Raw genomic sequence first — 19,901 nt, forward strand, 5'->3', positions numbered from 1 at the left:
AAGGAGCTACACTAATAATACGTTTTGTGACAGAAACTGTTCCCGTGGTCCAAAACTTGAGAAAGATTACGTGAATCTGCTAGATTATCAAAGGGGAGGAGTGATTTTAGAAGAATGGAAACTTCAAAATGCTGCTTCTCAAAGCCCGGGCATCTTACGTACCCCTCCCTCCTTCTGTAAAGTCATTAATCCCTCAGGGTATAATACTCTTCCTGTGAGCAGCTCTCTCCCTGAGCCCTGTGAGGGAACAGAGTGGGCAATAACACTCCATTTCATAGGCTTCTCGCCTGGTGAAGTGAACTATCTCCCTCAAGACTGGAAAGGCAGAAAACGGGAAGATTTGGAACAGAATCCAGGCCCTTTCTGACTTTTTCAAAGCTCTGCAGTTTTCTCGAAATTGAAATTTGTGTCGCTGAGTGAAATTATATTTGAAGTCATTTTCATGCTATATTTATCAAGTAAATAAAGATCTAGCCAAATTCTGCTATGTCCATAGATTGCTTGTCTATTCTTTCCTCTCCTCACTCCCTACTACGGTCTCCCACTCTCCCACCCCGTCCTGTTGCTGCAAGGGCATTGGGTGCTTGGTGCATGCTATACACCACGCTGACCACTGGGCTGAGGAGGAAATTAGCATTTAGGTTTGCATCCTCCACAAGAATCTCACCATCTAATAAGCTGCAATGAAAATCAATGTTTATCATCATAAAACTATGTTAGGGGCTTGCTAAAAGCCGATGCCCGCTGAGTAACCCACGAGAGGGTTTCCAGTGCACTTGTAATGTTGTTTTATTGTATTTTATCTCATTTCTTTGCAATTGAGCAATCTGAGTATGTAGTTTCTTGTAAAACCCCATTCCACAGATAGAAGCTTGTTCTAAATTTTAATGTTCTCTGTAATGTTGCCATTAAGACCAACCCACTTCAATTAATGGAAGCAGAGCCATCCGAAGCTGCACCTCCTCTTATTAACTGCATAGACATTTCATCACCTGCTTGTGCAGCACCTACGTGTGTGTTAGACATGAGCAAAAACAGGATGCCCATCCCTTCTCAAGAAGTTTACTGTGTAATACTTGGACAGAAGAATGAGAGATGGGGCCAGATGGAGGGGACAGACAGTTGTCAAGATGTTTAAGATGAACTGCCATGGAACCACACACCTTTACCAGCCATCGCCCAGACTCTGGTTTATTTTGGCTAGAGGAAGGAGCCATTTTAAGGTCTCAAACCAGACCTACTCTGACTTGTGGACTCAGTCTTCTGTGGGTCTTGAACCATATCAGTCCCCTGGTCTCATTGGACTTTCTGGTTTCAGTCAAAATTAGGCATGTGATGGTTAGTGTTACCCAAGACCCATATGTCTTATCCAGCTGCCAGTTAAGCCCTGATTTAAGGCTCTCATAGAGAAAGAAACTCACATGCACTTACAATTAAAGAACTCCATTCACACCCGTTAATACAACTGTATAAATGGGAAATGGGATGAGTTAGCAGTGAAGGTTGTTTGCCTATGGTCCTCATTCCCACCTCTGCTAATAAAAATAGCCACGTTTAGCCAGCACTAGCTGTACATTCAGCGTGGTGTAAGTTCTATACGTTGAATACATGAATTAATTTCCTCAATTCCCAGTACAACAGTTACTTCCCACACCTTTCTGGCAGTTTTGAAAACGAAGTCTCAGGAGAGTTTAATCAGCTGACCCAGAGTTACCCAGTTAAGGGCAGCATTAACGTGACACTGATGTGCATTACTTCTTAAAACTATGATCCTTTGTTCCTCTGTAAAGAAGTGAATTTTTTAATTCATCACAATTACTCCAGATAGTGGGAAAACGATGTACTCAGTATCATAATTGTCTTAAATTTTTAAATCTGTTCTATTTCTAAAGAGGGACACAATTTTTTAAAACAATGACAGCCTTATTAAAGAATTAAGTCTTACTTGAGTTAAAAATGTATCTTACTTATAACTACAAATAAAGTCCAATTAATGACTTACAAGTCACTGACCCACGATTACCAAATTAATATTACGTTCCAATTAGAGCAATACAACATGGAAAACATCCACCCAGGAAGCAGTTGATAGTTTATGGAGCACACAGTAGTCTGGCTTCTCTTTAGTTCAGAATGTCAATGCTGAATTGAAGACCGTTTGTATGACTTGCTGATTTGTTTGTATGCATTCAAACAGAACACAGCTAGAAGATCATAAATCTTCCTCATTTCTTAGTTGACTTAACACAGGACCGGTTTACAGAGTTATTAATTTCTTAAGCACAGTGTCACTCTTTTGCTGCCTAATTACAAACAAATGCCAACTGTCCACAGAATGTGCTTGAGAAAAATGCGGGGATACCTTATACTTAAGTATGTCAACTCATTGAGACGCTGATTTCCTTTAATTCTTATATTTGTTTGGAAATCAGAAGGCTAGGACAGGCAGACGCACCCAAGTCCTAAAAGACTTATCTTCTAAGAAAGAGTAAAAAAAAAAGAATGTGACCATGATGGAAAGAAACTGAGACTAAGGACTTAAAGGACTAAGGTTCAATTGGATTATTCCTAGTTGGGGTCATCCAGTATCTTTCCTAAGGTGTTGCATCCCAATTTGCTGAATTGCCTTTTTCCTGAGGAGTCAATGATGAATACTTTCTTGTGTTCTCTGTCTTATTAGGTGTATTGAAGACTACAAACTTGGTGTGGATGGGCGCTCTTGCCAACTTGTCACAGAGACCTGCCCAGAGGGAGGTGACTGTGGGGAAAGCAGAGAGGTTCCCATGAACCAGACTCTCTTTGGGGAAATGTTCTTCGGTTACAACAACCAGTCCAAGGAAGTAGCCAGTGGACAGGTGCTAAAAGGAACATTCAGGTGAACTTCATATGCAGAAAGCTCTTTTTCAGGGGTGTTGATGTGTCCTCCTCTCCGAAGAGCCTTATTCTAGGCATAAAGTTGTATATCTTGGATCATGGTGAATGTGATATGCCTAAAGATACAGACTGCTTTCTTGCCCACAATCCTATTCACATCTACACTCTTCGTTCAAGAATCCAAGAAACATGCTCCTTCTGGGTGTTTGGAAAAGCCCTAAAAGAAATCTTACCTTCAAGATTTCATGTTGCAGCCACACCAAAATGTTCAAGTTCTATTCTAACTCCTTAAGACCTGGCTTAAGCAAGTCCAGAACAGCAGTTCTCAGAGTATGCTCAGGGGATTCTTGGACATCACTGGACCTCTTCAGGGAGCACTGAGGCCCCAACTATTAGAGAACTAAATTTCCTTCATAGATGTCAACTAAAACAACATGTTGTAATAAGTTGGATTCAGTTGCAAGAATCCAGTTGTTTTCTACTAAGTAAGATATTTAAAAATAAAATAATGTCATTCCCCTCTTTCCCATAAAACAACTTAATATTGAATGGGCTTATTAGTACTTTTATGTGAATTAATTTTTTAAATTTCTCTTTTAATTTCTAACATGGTAAATATTGACAGTTATGATCATAGCTAAGTATTTGGAACATTTAGTTATTTTGCAGATTATAAAGCATTCCCGAAGACAAAATATTTGAGCCATTTATTTTGACTCTTTTTTTTTTTTTTTTACAAATTCTTTATTTGACCATTTGACTCCTGCTCTTGTTCTGTTTGGGGTTATTTTTTGAATCACTGTCTATGAGATGATGATGATAATGGTGATGTCAGTATTCAACATGAAACACAACTTGGTAGCAATCTAAGCCTTGGAAACTCTTGCTAACAAATTGGAGACAATTTTCAAGATAATTCCTGTTTCTGTTATGAACAGGAGATTTTACAAGTATTTTTTTTTCACTTTCGTCAATGGCATTGATTTGCCAGGGCAAGAAGTGTGGTATCAGAATTGATCTTGTGATGGCCTAAGTCTTCTCTGTAGTCTACAGATGTAACGGAGAATGCTGATATCTTGTAAAGAGGGAGTCAGAGGGAAAAACTGGGGTAGAGGGAATCATTCTCTACTCTGCCAATAAAGGTTTTCAGCTGATTTGCCTCTTATCTCTGTGCCCCCTTACTCCCATTTACTTCCCTTATTCATACAACTCTGTCATGATGTGAGTACCAAGGTGAGGCATGACTTTCAATAAAAATAAAGACTTATTATGACTGTGTGTTAAAATATAGAGTCCCTGCTGAGGGGTACCATGGACACTCAGAAAACCAAGATGTGCTCTGTTTCTAGACAAAACAACTTTGCTCGTGGTTTAGACCAGCAACTGCCGGATGGTCTTGTGGTTGCCTCTGTCCCACTGGAGAATCAGTGCCTAGAGGAAATCTCGGAGCCCACTCCTGACCCTGACTTCTTGACTGGTAAGAGTGCCTTCACTTTCCCAGCCAAACCTAGACAGCTGTCTATAGTTTGTTAAAATCATTCCACCAGCTTGACTATGCCCTTATGTGTTTCTAAGTCAGTGGCTTCACTGAAACATGATAAACTTGGTTATAAAATCAAACATTATTAGGATTAATTGTCAGTAAAATTGTCAATATTCTCATAGAATTGCTACAAATTTGCTGTGACAATATTTTTTTCTTGCTAAATTTTATAGGAATTCATCAGAAAAAAATGTCATAATAGAGGCATATGCATGCCAAGGTTTTGTCTGTTAGAGGTATGTAGGTCATGGCGACAGAGAGAAGATGGATTGCATATCTCCCTCTAAATGTGCATTAATAGTGTGGTTGAGTTCTCTGCAAAGAACTTATGGAGCAGTGAGATAAGACAGAGACTTGCAGAGTTTTGTTATCCAGTGACCTTATGTTTGAGTCTGGCTGTTACATGAAGGCCTCCTGATCTCTCAGCTCGTGAAGGAGACAATAAAGCCTCCTCCCTATTCTTCCATTCTAGTTTCTCCTCTCAGCCTATAAGAGACAGAGATGTAGCTTCATCAGCCCAGGCAGGACCAAAGGGTGTAATGTTCCTTTCCTGGTCTTGGCTTCTGGCTAGATCCTCTTTGAGCTACGAAGGGACTTCAGGTGTCCCATGAACTGTAGAAAATCAGTGACTTGGGATTAGGCATCATTTGCTAGGACAATATGCATGAGTTCAATTTCGTTTATTATGCTTGTTTCTTCACTATCCCTCTGCCTTGTTCATTCTGTCTTTCTTATTCTCTACCTGCTGCCTCTTTTCCTCCATTTTCTAAGGAATGGCTGAGCCTTCAGCAGACACCAGGGGTTAGAGGTGGTTCTTCCCAAGGGAATGAAGTGTAGTAATAATTAGCATGTGCTCTGGACCCTGACAGCTGAGATCAACTCCTTACAGGTCTAAGTTCAGGCCAAGCTACTTAATTTCTCTGTGCTTGGGTTTCTTTTACCCTTAAAAATGTGGATTGCCAGAGAAAGGACTGGAAGAACTTAAAGGGGCTCAAGACCCCATACAAACAACAATGCCAACCAACCAGAGCTTCCAGGGACTAAGCCACTATCCAAAGACTATACATGGACTGACACTGGGCTCCAACCTCATAGGTAACAATGAATAGCCTAGTAAGAGCACCAGTGGAAGGGGAAGCCCTTGGTCCTGATAAGACTGAACCCCTAGTGAACGTGATTGTTGGGGGGAGGGCAGTAATGGGGGGAGGATGGGGAGGGGAACACCCATATAGAAGGGGAGCGGGAGGGGTTAGGGGAATGTTGGCCCGGAAAGCGGGAAAGGGAATAACAATCGAAATGTAAATAAGAAATACTCAAGTTAATAAAGAAAAAAATGTGGATTGGAACACTGCCTTCCTTATAGAACTGATACGAGAGACTAACACTCACAAAAGTGGTTCCTAACACATTGTGACATCTGTGTTTATTAACTAAATAAATGTACTGATGAAAAGTACTGTTCAGCATGTATAAACAACTTGTGTCTATATACTGTGGTAAATGTGGCTAGCATAAAATGATAAACTTATTTAAAACACTATGAGATATTTTGATAATTTTTGCTTTTTTTCTTATCCTTTTCTTTTTACTCTTTTTTTTTCTTTTATTTATCCTCCATTGTAGATGACAACGTTGTGACTCAATAATATCATGTCTCAATGTCAAAAAAGTTGCCCATGCCTCTTACATGTCTTCCCTATAGTAGGAAAGAAAGCAACATAAAATAATAATAATAATAATAATAATAATAATAATAATAATAATAATAATAATAAGTAGATATGTTCTGGACTTTCAAGAAATACCTTCAAAATAAAAAGTCAGTTGTCTATGGAAGATTGACTACACACATATACACATATGAAGAGAGGGAGAGAGAGAGAGAGAGAGAGAGAGAGAGAGAGAGAGAGAGAGAGAGAGAAACATAGAGACAGAGAAACAGAGGATGAAAGGTCCTCATAAATTTCTAACATCACTTTCCATTTATTTACTGAAAAGCACCTCTTTCTCTTTGTCTCTCTCTCTCTCTCTCTCTCTCTCTCTCTCTCTCTCTCTGTGTGTGTGTGTGAGTGTGTGTGTGTGTGTGTGTGTGTGTGTGTGTGTGTGTGTGTGTATAAAAGAAGCTTGGGGGCGGAGACCTACCCACAGGGCAAGTTTCATGCTACCAATAAATTACTTAAAGACTCATTCAGGAATCACACACCCCTCCCCCCAAGTTTATGTTTGATTTTGGAAGTGAAGATTGTTCTGCTATTACCAGGCTAGGAGGATACCCAGCGCAGCTTAGGGTGATACCAGCAGCTTTTCAGCTGGAGTGAGGGGAATAGAGCTGAGAAGCATCAGAAGCACCTCTGTTTGAATCCACACCTTTGAGATAAGGGAGAGCTTCAAATTGCATTCTTAGCACAACAGAATTGTATTTTCCCCTGTGTTCTTGGACCTTTCTTCACGTGGCTTAGCAGAGTTAAAAAAGGAAGAGGGGGGGGAGAGAGAGAGAGAGAGAGAGAGAGAGAGAGAGAGAGAGAGAGAGAGAGAGAGATTGAGACCATTTAATCTGCATGGCTCCAAAGAAGAGAGAATAGGACACACAGAGGGAATGCACAGTTCTTGACCTGGCTGCATTTCTACCCAGCTTTTAACCTATTTTCGTATAGCAGAGCTAGAAAGGGCGTGCCTTTCTGTGATAGTAGTAAAGAGTGAACTCTTTCCCTTGTGTTTATAAAGCCTAGAACAACTAGAAGGATTGATTAAAGATATGGCTGACCCAATACCTTCCATCGTCTCTAGTTCTGGCAACGATTTAGTGACAGCTTTTCATGTGTTAATACAGTGAACCTTTCTGTCCCACTCTGTGTTGTTAGGAGTCATAATCCTCCCAAACCTACAAGCTCGGAAGGTTTTAGAGCTAAAGTGATCTTCAGAGTCTTCTGTCTCAGCATTTCTAAGCATGGTTTTTGCTTTTCTCTGACTTCAAATATGTTCAGAAATCTGCATGCAGCATCCTCCCCTCAATAATTTACATCACCTTAGTATAGCAAGCCTGCAGGCAAGAAATCCCCTTCACGTTATTTAACCCAGCAATCCCCAATCCTATTCAATTAGAGAATCCTTTGCACACAGACCATCTGGCAGAATTATTAAATAACACTGGAAATACAGATTTATAAATCTTCGTTGGCTTCTTCGGAATAACAGTTAAATACTCTAAGCTCCCCAGGCCTTTCCATTGTTATAGGCTGCATGCAAATGAAGAAAGGCCAATCAAATGGTGCCAAACAGGTAACTGATATTTATTCTGGGCTGGTGATAGCAAGGAATGCAGCAGCTATCATGCATGTTTTGGCACAGCCTTAAAAGTTGGAAGAAAAGTGGGAAAGCTTCATGATGAGAAAGGGGAAGGTTGCAAGGGTGACTGGCAGCTGTTGACATGGGGAGACTGTAGATAAGCTCACTGGAACCTCTGCCATGGCCTTGGGGCACGGATTAGATAGACAGTTATTAATAAGATCCTGGGTGTTTGAATGAAATGGTTGTAGGAATAATCATTGGGCCTCTCAGGTCATATGCTAGGGAAGGGCTGACTTTCCACACAACTGGTTTGTGGGTTTTAGGTTTCTCCCTGAATGAGTTGGTAGAGACTGGCCTAGTTTTCCATTTAGTGTAAGTGCATTCCAAAAATAACAATCAAATAAACCCGAGCGAATGTCATGGACACTCCGGGAAAGAAACCCATGCATGCTAGAAAGTGCATACTTTATTCTTCCCTTTTGACTAGGTGAAGAATTATCTGTGAGTAGGCACAGACATTTCCCAAGCATTAACAGTTAGGTAGCTGCTTCCCTGGCTACAGTGGAGCCTGAACATAGCCACTGGAATTGTGCTTAGAGGTTAAGTAACCACGTCTAGTTAGCTCATCCTGGGTAGAGGTGGGATAGCATTATGCCTATCTCCAAATACCCAGGCATCATACTAATTCTTAAATCCTCGGTGTTGTTTTAGGATGAAGTCCATAAAGTCACAGCAATGTCTGCATTGAGAAATGTCAAATACATATGTAGGGGTAGAGGAAAAGATGGGGTGGGGACAGAAAGGTGACAATGTCACAGGGACATGCTTGCACCTGTTGATTTATTCCCTCCTAAATTGTTTTATGTTCATAATTTTATTCTGCTCTGGCCACTTACCTATTTAGTAAGTGAGATAAATACCCATTTTTTCAGATACAAATACAGACCATGTTCATCACTTGCCTGATGTTATATGAGATCACAAAATTGCAAAAGAAACTAGAATTCATTCCAGCTGCACCTCTGACTTTGCAGATTAAACATCTGGGAAACCAAAATGTCCCAAAGCCAAGTAGCCAGACAGAAGCTACTTGGGTTGTGAGACGAAGACATGACAGACATCAAAGTAATTGTCATTCTGTAGTAACAGTATTAGCCTTGGAGCCTGGTTTCTTATGTATTATTTTTTCTACCAGGACACAGTTCAATTAAAGGCCTCTACCCTCCATTGTTGAAAATCTTGGTGTATTAGACTTGGTGTGTTTTATACATAGGCATTATCAGACAGCAACAGAGTGGCTGCCCTGATATAGATATTAAATGGCTCTGCACTGCCCATGTGTTTTCTGTGTTAATGAATTGTACCTTTCAGGTAATGAAGTCTTACATTGGTTAAGTCTGAATTTCATTTGTGCGCCTTTGAAGTCAACATGAAGGTGAAAAGCCAAAGTTGGTAGTCATTTGAATGTTATCAAAAAGCTTCATACCTTGAAAGTTGAACATTCAAATGAGAACACCAAAACCTTCCCTTCATTGCATGAATCTTCTTTTTGATTACCTGAGAGAAAATTTAAGTTGCTCCACTAAGCAACTTGTCTTGACCTTTCTTCCTTTTACCAATGATTCTCCCCACATGATTCACACAGAAATGGAAAGTTGGTAATTACTCACCTAATTTGATCAGAGTTGACAAGCAGCTAATTAATCCTGCCCACTCTCCATTTCATTTAGGTATTTTATTAGTTGATTTAGTCTGAAGAAGCATAAGCCAAAAAGGGTTGAAGAATTGACTGCAATTGTCTATTTCACTGCCATACTTGTTCACACACAGTCTATGTATCATGCACAGTGTGTCATGTACACTTGAAGTATGCATTTGCATATGTGTACATGTATGCACACAGTTAGGCACATGTCAGTTACAGAAATGAAGCTAAAATTGTTTTTTTAAATAAACTCAGGAAGACATTATTTTATTTCCTTTGGCCCAATTATTTTGTTCCTCTAGGATATTATATTTTTAGTAGTGGTTAGAATTCAAATTGGAGAACTCTTTTTCCCAGCTCTTAAGAAAGAGCACATCATTGATAATGTGTAAAGACTCTAAGGAGTCATGTGTTGAGAGGAACTTGGGCAACAGACTTAGCTTCTCAGAATCTCGATTTTTCTCATAGGTAATGGGTGCCTTAAATACATAACTTATTGCCTGGCACATAGATGGTGCTCGATATTTGGCTACCACTACCCTTTGATGACTTAGTTACCTTGACACTGTCCTTTCTGGGAAAAGGGAAATAAGCATAATCAGCCTCAGAATAATCAAAGTGTAAATACCAAATATAAATCAGTTAAATGACACAAAAATCAATGTTATAGTTACGTGAACTGAGTCAATTACTACATTTTTTTGAGACTATGAATCTGGCATTATAATAAGTCTAGGGTTGAATATAAATTTATTGTTTAGATTTTACAATATAGTGAGTAAGGAGCCTGGGCCTAGGTTCAGGCATATCTGGGACGCCACCCTGCCTTAACCTAGTGTCCTGGATACTTTATATACACGCCCTCTCGGGGTGTCAATGTCTTCATTTGGCAGGTATAGATAATAACACCTATAGCAGAAGGATCAAATGGTTTAACATATGCAAAGTGCTTAGCAAAATGCCCAGCAGAGATCAAGAGTTCAACAGCGGATGGTTGTTACGACTGACTACTCTCCTGGAAAGTCTTTCCATCAAAGAGCCCTTCATAATTTTCTCACCATTACATCCTTAGCTTAATTGAACTGGGTCATGCTTTTCAACTTGGGACTTGTGAGTCAGCCTCACACACTGACCTTCTGTCTCCTCTATCCCCAGGGATGGTGAACTTCAGTGAAGTGTCTGGATACCCGGTGCTGCAGCACTGGAAGGTTCGGTCTGTGATGTACCACATCAAACTCAACCAAGCGGCCATCTCTCAGGGTGAGCACTACAGCAAGCCTTCCCCCTAGGCTTGGAAATTTCTTTCCAAAGAAATCATTCGGCTCAGAAGTAGACTAACACACAGTCGACTCTATGAGACGTGCAACCAATGCGAACAGATTGACTCTTCCGGGCAAATGGATAGAATGGGATTATTTTCTACACACAGATTATATTGCAAGGCATATCTTATACTATAGAATTGGCAAGGCTGGAACCAGTGAAAATATCATTTTTTTTCTGTGATTATTCAGAGTGAGGAGAGTATTTTTTTTAAAGTGGGATTTTCATAGATTGTCAGAATAAGCATTTGAAAGAACAAAACCACCATTTAAAGATTTCATGTGATGTTTCCTCACCCCCTGCCCCAACAAAAAAACACAAGTAGCCAGAAGAAAGTGAAAAGAAAGAAATAGGAAATGGGGCATATCCTAAACAGCAAATGTAATAGAACGATTTCTATAAAAAAAACAACAGAAAAATCTGTCTTTAACTATATGCAGTAATAGGTGTTACACTCTATTACATAGAATGTAATGATATATAAACATTGCAGCTTCACTATATCTAATAAGGAGTAGTGACTTCTCAGCTTATTTAGGGTCCTAGAGTCAGCAGAAGGAAGGTAGAATCTCAGGGTCAGTAGAGGAAGGTAATTGACCATTAAGAATTCTGAAAGCTGGGCTTTAATCTCAGCACGTGGGATGCAGAGACAGGTGGATCTGAGTTCTAGAATAGCCTGGTCTGCCAAGTGAGATCTCAGACAGCTGGCGACACGGCGAAACCCTGTCTCAAAATAACAAAGTAAAATAAAACAAAACAAAATCAAACAAACAACTTAAAAAGAATTATGGAAAATGAGCCACATCCTCAAAAAGAATGTTTAGAAAAGAGGGATGAAAAGAGCTGGCCGGATAAAGTATTAGAGTTGGTAGATTTACTACTGACCATTTTCTCCCATGAGGCTGTTGAAGAAAAGCAGAAACTACAAAGAGAATTAGCTGGGGTGAAGAGACACACAGAGTTCTGCTGCTCATCATTTTCCACTTCTTTTTCATTTGGTTTTCATACAATAAAATAGAAGTATTGTTTCAGTGACCTTTCCTACCTATATTCTTCCATTGTCTTTTCATTACCCATTTCTTAGTCAAATGTTTTGCAAACATTTTTGGTCCCTATATTCCTTAGTTTTTGTTTTTTTCACTGATATGACAGAAAACACATGATACAATTAACTTAAGAGTCATTGCCACATTAGAGAAATGGTGGCACAATCTGGCGACACCTGGCCACACTGTGTCTGCACTTAGGAAGCAGAGAGAGATGCATGCTGGTGTTCACTGTGCTTTTCCTTTGTATTCTGTCCAGAAACGGAGCCCATGCAATGGCACCACCCAGAGCTAGGGTAGGTCTTCCCACCTTCTCTCAGTTATTATTTTTACTGAGATAAAACACCATAACTTCAACTTCAGGAGGAAAGGGTTTATTGGATCTCACACTTTCTCATTAATGGAACATCACTGAAGGAAACTAAAGCAGGAACTCTAGGCAGGGACTGAAGATGAAGCCATGGAGGAATGTTGCTTACTTGCTTGCTCCTTGATGGCTTTCTCATTTTCTTATACAACTAAAGCCCACCTGCCAAGGCTTGACATCACCTGCAGTGGGCTAGGTCATTCCACATCAATCATTAATTTAAAATAAGTACTCAACAGACTTGCTTATAGGCAAATCTTTTTTTTTCTTTTTTCTTTTTTTTCGGAGCCGGGGACCGAACCCAGGCAGGGCCTTGCGCTTGCTAGGCAAGTGCTCTACCACTGAGCTAAATCCCCAACCCCCTTATAGGCAAATCTTATGAAAACATTTCTTCATTTCTTCAATATTCCTCCTCCTCCTCCTCCTCCTCTTCTTCCACTTCCTCCTCCTCTTCCTCTTCTTCCACTTCCTCCTCCTTTTTCCTTTTTTCTTCAATATATCAATATATCTAGGTTTACACCAAGTTAACAAACACCAAACAGGACACACCTCAACTAACTTAAACTAGAAACTCCTTCATACACATGCTCAGAAACTCACTACCTAGATGATTCCAGAGCCTGTCAAGTTGACAATCAGTATTAGACATCAGTCTTTACCCAAAGAATGTTTCTTTTTATCTTATGACCCTGAGCTTCACCCATACCACATTCATACAACAAATGTATCATAAAACAACGCCTCACCTTAGGATGTAAAATGTCCCCTGCTAGTACTTGTTTCTATTTTAGACTAAGCTGTTCTCTTTCTATTTTTAAAATGTGATTAATTGAACTGACTAAATTGGCTTAGTGTCATGAACTGCAGTTTTAGGGGATACAAAAACCATTTACTTAATGGTTGCAGGAATCAGAATTTGCACTCCTCTGCTTAACTTGAATAAAATTAAACAACACAACCAACATACTTGAAAAGATATCTATTTGGGAAAGGGAATATTTATTTCAGTTAAACAGAAATGCATGAGATTCCTATCTAGCTCTCAAACACTACTTTAAGTCACAGGATCATATTTGGGTCCAAGTTGCCTAGGAATCCATGTATACCTAACGGGTGAGTTCCCATCCTTATTTTTCCCATAGCCTTCAGCAACGCTCTTCACTCCTTGGATGGGGCTACATCTCGTGCAGATTTTGTGGCCTTATTGGATCAGTTTGGTAACCATTACATCCAGGAAGCTGTCTACGGCTTTGAGGAATCCTGTTCTATATGGTACCCAAACAAACAAGTCCAGAGGAGACTCTGGCTGGAATATGAAGACATCAGTAAAGGTGAGTGGCCTGCCCAGTGGCAAATTTTACACCTGAGCAAGTCCTATCTGCCCACATGCAATCTGTACAGCCAAACCTAAAGGCTCCATTGAAAAAGGATTAATTCCGATTGCCCTCCATTCTGTGTACCTAAATGCAAAATCTCTAAGGTCGATTTGCTAAAATCAAACCTTAAAATGAGGATATTAGATGATGGAGAATGGAATTGTAACCATATGTTTACTATGTTAGTTAGTATAGAGAGTCCACTAACAGTTGACAGCCACTATCCATTCTGTTGCTGTGAAGTAGGAGAGAAGGGGGAGAATGTTCCAGTCCATTTACCCACAGCAACGCCAACATATTGCCTCTTAGCCTCTCACAGGAATGACATGCTAGGTGCCTTCTTGTTCATTCTTGCACTATATTTAGGTTTATTTTTCATTTTTCCTATTGATTTGTGTTTGGAAGAAATGTCATAGTGTTGGATGACAGGCTTAAAAATAAACATTGTCTCTGCTCTCAGAACAGCAAGTGAATGACCAACAAATGTGATCCTGAAAACGTTCAAACCTTCTGAGGTCACTTTGTTGTACAGTCGTGGTGCTGTCCTAAGTATTTATAATCCCATCAAGACTGATTTAGCATTGCCATTCTTGGACTTCCTGCTGAGCCGATCTGCAGGATATTCTGATGAGAGCTGGTTATGGACTTGTGAGCTGCTAACAGGGAAGTCTTGAACTGACACAACAAAATTCAAGAAATGGGATACCTGAACCATCATGCATCAAGACTTCCTTCGAGACTAGGATCTCTCTCAACAAAGAGCAGTTATGGCTGTGGCTTGAGTATGCCAGTTTCTGCAAGCTCCATACAAACCCGTTCACCTTTCTCAACAGGATGCAGAAGTGTTGGGCTTCTCTTCTGGTTAGCATCTTTTTCCCAGGACCAAAAGATTAAGCTCTGAGCTACTGTGGCTGTAAAAATAATCCCCTAAGCCAGAGTCCTCCAAAATCATGATACAACAGCCTCGGCTTCTCAAACTTGGGAATCTAAACAATGTTCTGAAACCAATTTGCCAAGAAAACGGTGTACTTTAAGTGTCTGTAGATAAGATCAGCTCCAGCTGCCAGAGCTTCCTCAAGTCTCCATTCCCCAGTCCAGGGACTGAATCACAGCGGTTCCTACTTGACAAGGGTTCAGTGGTTGCCAAGGCCTGGTATTTCTGGGAGACAAACATCTGACCTTTCCCCAAGCTCCTGACTCTACATGTTGCTTCTCTCCAAGGACTACACTGTCCTTAAAGAGAAATACTGAACCCAGAAGGGAAATTTCATCATAGCCTTGGCACTGGGCCTGGCTTTCCTTTGATGGGAAGCCTCCCTTGGCACTGAGGATCCAGCTTTGCCACAATCCAACTGCTGACTTTAGTTCTCAGAAATATGATTATCTCTCTTCTCACTTGTCGTTTTCCTTCAAGAGGCATTCAGTCATTTTAGTTTGCCTTAGCTATGCCTGCCATATAAGAAGCAAGGGTGACTACTGCCCATGTTCACCCTGCTGTTCCCCATTCTTGAAACTTCTCTGTGAGCTACTGGAGTCATCTATTTTGTTGTCTGTCCTGGTTCTCGGGTTTAAATCTGGGGCACTGATGTCCCTTAACTCTAAAACACAACCATTCGCTGCTATTCCTGTTGCAGTTATCGCTTCTTGCAGTTGTCGCCGGTGGTGACAGTGGAGATAGTAACTGGTGTAAAAGCCCTTCTGATACAGACTTTAAAGTGGGCATCATTGTGGCCACACAACATGGGCACTGATGAAAGCTCAGAGGTGCATGGGTTAGGCCGGATCTTTAGAAGGCAGCTTTCCACCCAATAGTGGTTTTTACTTCTCATGATGTCACTGTGTGGTTTGGCATTTGGGATTAACTACTTCTACATGAATCGTTTGGAACCTGTGAAAAACTATACTTCTATTTCTTCTAAGATTAGACTTGACCACTTTCTCTCTTTCTCTTTTTCTACCTCTCCCCCCTTTCATTCTTTCTCACAAAGTAGCACAATTCAAATAGAATTTTCTACTCATTCGTGTCCCTGTATATCAATCTCTAAAGTTACTTGGGTCTCCTTTCATCATCCTTTACCCTCGAATCCAGAAAACAGGAATTTCTTCCACCTCAGACTAATCGCTCTGCCCGCACTTTGGCTCCCAGCTGTCCTGTTTCACCTCACCCCATGATTGTCAACAGTGTCCTTATTAAGTCTTTATTATCTTTTTGGCCACTGACTCTCTTCCCAACGTTAAGTCTTTGAAAACTCATCTGCTCACAAACATGAGCCTTTTTTACAACTGTTTACTTTAAACACATGCTCAATACATTTCTTGAGAGTTTCTATGCCATTCCTCTGCTGCCTCTCATTGACTTCACTGCACTCTTCTGATTGCTTTTTAACAGCACTAGAGGAGAAAACCAAGGACTTTTTAATCAGAGTGTCACTAGCATTTATTCTATGACCCTCCATCTATCTTATCTATAGACTTTCTATCATCATGTCACTCCTTAAAAATCCTCTCTTCACAGGATGTTGCCATTGCTGTTCTGTTCATATTCTCTTCCTATTCATATTCTGTTCCTATGTTCTTTTCCTCTATTTTTACACATTTTCCCTTACTCCTTTAAGGAAATCATTTACATCTAGTATAAGGATGCAAAGTTTTCATGTTTTGGAATATTTGTTTCTCTCTCTCTCTCTCTCTCTCTCTCTCTCTCTCTGTGTGTGTGTGTGTGTGTGTGTGTGTGTGTGTGCGCGCGCGCGCGCACGCATGCGTATCTGTGTGTTTGGAAACAGGTGTGCTAGGATGCTAGTGCCCACAGAGACAAAGGGAAGGTATCAGTTCCTCTAGAACAGGAGTTACTGGTGGTTCTGAGTCACCCAATTTGCATGCTAGGAACTGAACTCTAGTCTTCTGAAAGTGCAACAAATATTCTTAACCCCTGAGCCATGTCTCCAACCCCCTTTCATCTTTATTGTTCCTTCCCTCTTCACTGGTGTTTGGTGATTTCCATCTAAGTCTTTCTCAGCTACCACCCCAAAACCTTTCCTTTCCTCCAAGAATCAGTACTTCATTGCTACTGAATGTTTAAGGCTTCTGCATGCATCTTCTCCAGGAACTCCAGGGACCAACATCTGGATTCCCCGTAACCACTAGATTCTAAAACCATGAATGGCCCACGATTTAAAGTGAAGAGTCTTTGTTCTTCCTATCCTTTGCGCTAAACCACTATGAAGTTCTGACCTCTTCACCACCTAGATATTTTCTAAACACATCTCCTATTTTGCTTTTCCTCAAGGTTGCGGTTACAATATCAATTGCTATAGCAATGATTTGGATTAGAGGGAGTGAAGGGGAAGGGGAGAGAGTTAGAAGCTCGTATATGGTATGCTGTAATAGATAGCAGGAGTTAAGTATAGATACGCACTGCACAGTTGGGTAAATATAGCTAGCTACAAAGTTACATTCTAAACAGCTAGAAGTGAATATTTAAGTATATTCATCATGAATGAGTGATCAAAATTTAAGGTGATGAATATGCTAACCGCCTCACTTGGGCTATTACATCAAACATACATCATGCATATATATAATATGCATCATTCAATACATCATGTTGTACTAGTAAATCTGTATAGCTATTATATCAATAAGAATGCCATTTAAATGGCTTCCTCTTGTAACTCCTTTGCTTCTGTTTCCTGCCATTTCACTACATTCTAAAATTCACCATCTGTTACCTTTTAAAAATGCAATTTAATGGCATCGCTCCTCAGCTTGAAGCCACCACACACTTACTCGTTCCTGCTGTCTCCACATGAGAAGTGCAGCTTTGCTCCCTGTATCGGTTTCCTGTGGCTGCTGTAACAAATTACACGAGCTTGAAGTCTGAGAATTAAGTTACTCTCTGCTAGTTCTGGAGGCCAGAAGTCCAGGTCCGGGCTCAGTAGGCTGAAGCTTGCAAGGCTGACTTCAGAAAGAGAGGATAAGAGCTTCTTGAGAACCTGAATCTCCCCCATTTGCCTCTGAAGTTCTTTGCACTTCTGAGCCTTGAGGCTTGTAGCTGTCCATCTTCCCAACCTTGCCTGCTATCCTGGATCCCCCTCCTTCTCTAAAGAACTAACTAGAGTGATGCCATTTTCAGGCCTTCCCAGCCCCAGGCACAGTTCTTTGCAGCGTGTTCCCTGCTTCTATCATACCTTACAGATTCTTTGCAGCATTCTTACATTCACTCGTGTTGTATTTCCTCATAGGACTGTCTCCTATAACAATGGCTTGGCAGCACTACCTGTATTTCTATCTGGAATTTTAAGTGTATTTGTCTAAAATATTCAAAGTGCATCAAAACAGTATAAAATGAAAAACAAAATTTCCCCCACTCTTTCCTAGTACTCTACTCATCAGAGGGAAGAAGACAGTTGTTACTAGATAATGTTTATTGTCTAGACATCTGGAGTTTCTATTCTTTTCCATTTATACATGAATGAACAAATCATAGAAGAGATAAATTAGGTATAACCTTATATGTATGTGTGCGATGTATGTATCCAAATACATATACACATAAATAACATATAAAGTCCTTTAATTCTTTTCTCGCTGTACATCTATAGATAGGAATATCTACATGTTGATACATATAGAAAGGTGTATATGTATATACAAATTCACACATAAGCACATCTAAGTCATATATAGAAAATTCATATGTAATATCAATATCGCTTTATTTATGTAAGAGAGCAAACTGTCTGGTTGTTTACCTCAAGACTGATTAGCGATAAGTATAATAGAGCTTTATTTTTTATGGTGATAACTTCCATATTTCTTTTCCAACAACAAATATGTATCTCTTCTATAATAAAGTCTTATAAAATATTAAAAGCTATTTTATAAAAAAATTTGTTATCTTTAGTGAAAACCTATCACATTAACCTACAAAATCAAAAGACACAATGTTTCTACACATCCCTCAACACTGGCATGGTGGTAACCTCAACCTTTGGGAAGTGGATACAGGAGGATAAGAGTTTCAAGCCTCCCTCTGCCACAGAGCAAGTTTAAAGCCATCCTGGATTAAGTGAGACTCTGAATATAAAACACAAAACAACACCTGCACCCCCCCCCAAAAAAAAATAAAAGAAAGAAAAAGGAAAAGAAAAAAAAAACCTCTGAACATTGACTCGAAGTCTGGAAAGAAACGCAAAGCATTATGACCACATCACATTAGTTTCTAAGTTTTCATCCCCAAGGGAGTGCCTGGCATACAATTAGCTCCCACAGACTGGTCAAGGCATAAGCCCTTTACCTTCCCTTACTTCAGAAGAAACGGGGTGAGGGGGGGCTGTATCTATCTGTAGAGCTCAGAAAAGTGATCAGGAAACAGTGGTCCCTCCTCAAATAAGTCTTGCACAGACTGAGCCTTAATCCCCTCTCACACAGTAAGCTCAGCTGTTTTCTTTTATTTTTCTAATGCTCTGCTCAGGAGCTTGTTCCCCAGGTCTTTCTTTCCTTCCACTTCCAAAGTCACTAGCATTGTTACTTGAGATCGACCTTTGGTCATTTTACCTTCCTGACCTGGTGGTGCTTTTGCTGCTGGGGCCTCGAGGCTGATGAATTGAAATAAGCACAATTCCTTTGTGCTTCTGACTGCTCGTCCACAATGCACACTGCTATCTATTCCGTTGTCTCCTTCCTGTGGGAGAGCTGAGCGCAATGCCTTCCTTTTCCCCTAGAGACTCAATGAGAGTTTGTCACATCCTGTGATCTCCACTTCTATGCCATTCGCTTGTCATTTCAGAGGCAGAGAAATTCAATCCACCTATGTGACATCGCATCAGGATCGTGTCTTCCATGTTTCTCTGCTTTGCTTGTGTGTGGCCTTGGTCTTAGACTCACCTGGTCCCTTTCCAGGATAGACAAGACCTCTGCGGCAGCTGGCCCAGAACAGCCACTGCTTCAGCAGTTGAGCGTTCAGATGCCAGGCTGAGTGCTGGTCAGCTGAGAATGAGTCTCATACATTTTAGACTGGTGTGGTTTTCAGGCTAATGTCCTAGACTGCAATGCATGTCTTGAAAATGTGACCAAGTTAAAGACACAAACTTACAGAAATCCGATGAAAAGTCATCATTAAATTTTCTGTAATGTTTTGTTTTATGACCCCTGGGTTGCACACCAGCTCCAAAGGCCCTTTCTGTGGATATTTGCAACAACAAAGTCAGCACTCAAGTAGCAAAGCAATTATGGCATATGGCTATTTTCTCTAAATGATTCATTTAGTCATTCAGCAAACGTTTGCCAAGGGTCTGCTTAATGTAAAGCCTTGCAGTAAGCTGAGAATGGACCAGGAGGATTATGCTTCTCTGTAGCATCCAGGGGTTTGAAGGAGAAG

The 19,901-nt window shown here is 40.3% G+C and overlaps 1 protein-coding gene across 3 annotated transcripts in view; it reads left to right on the forward strand.

The window, feature by feature from the left end:
• Astn1 (astrotactin 1) overlaps positions 1-19,901 on the forward strand; it is a 318,227-nt gene that overhangs the window by 232,241 nt on the left and 66,085 nt on the right. For all 3 annotated transcript variants that reach the window (NM_001430009.1, NM_001170603.2, NM_001430010.1), the window contains 4 exon segments: positions 2,681-2,875; positions 4,224-4,351; positions 10,566-10,670; positions 13,289-13,477. In NM_001430009.1, the coding sequence (NP_001416938.1) occupies positions 2,681-2,875; positions 4,224-4,351; positions 10,566-10,670; positions 13,289-13,477 (617 nt within the window).

Source organism: Rattus norvegicus, chromosome 13, assembly GCF_021556685.1.
Source record: "Rattus norvegicus strain SHRSP/BbbUtx chromosome 13, alternate assembly SHRSP_T2T, whole genome shotgun sequence".
Taxonomy (NCBI): Eukaryota; Metazoa; Chordata; class Mammalia; order Rodentia; family Muridae; genus Rattus; species Rattus norvegicus.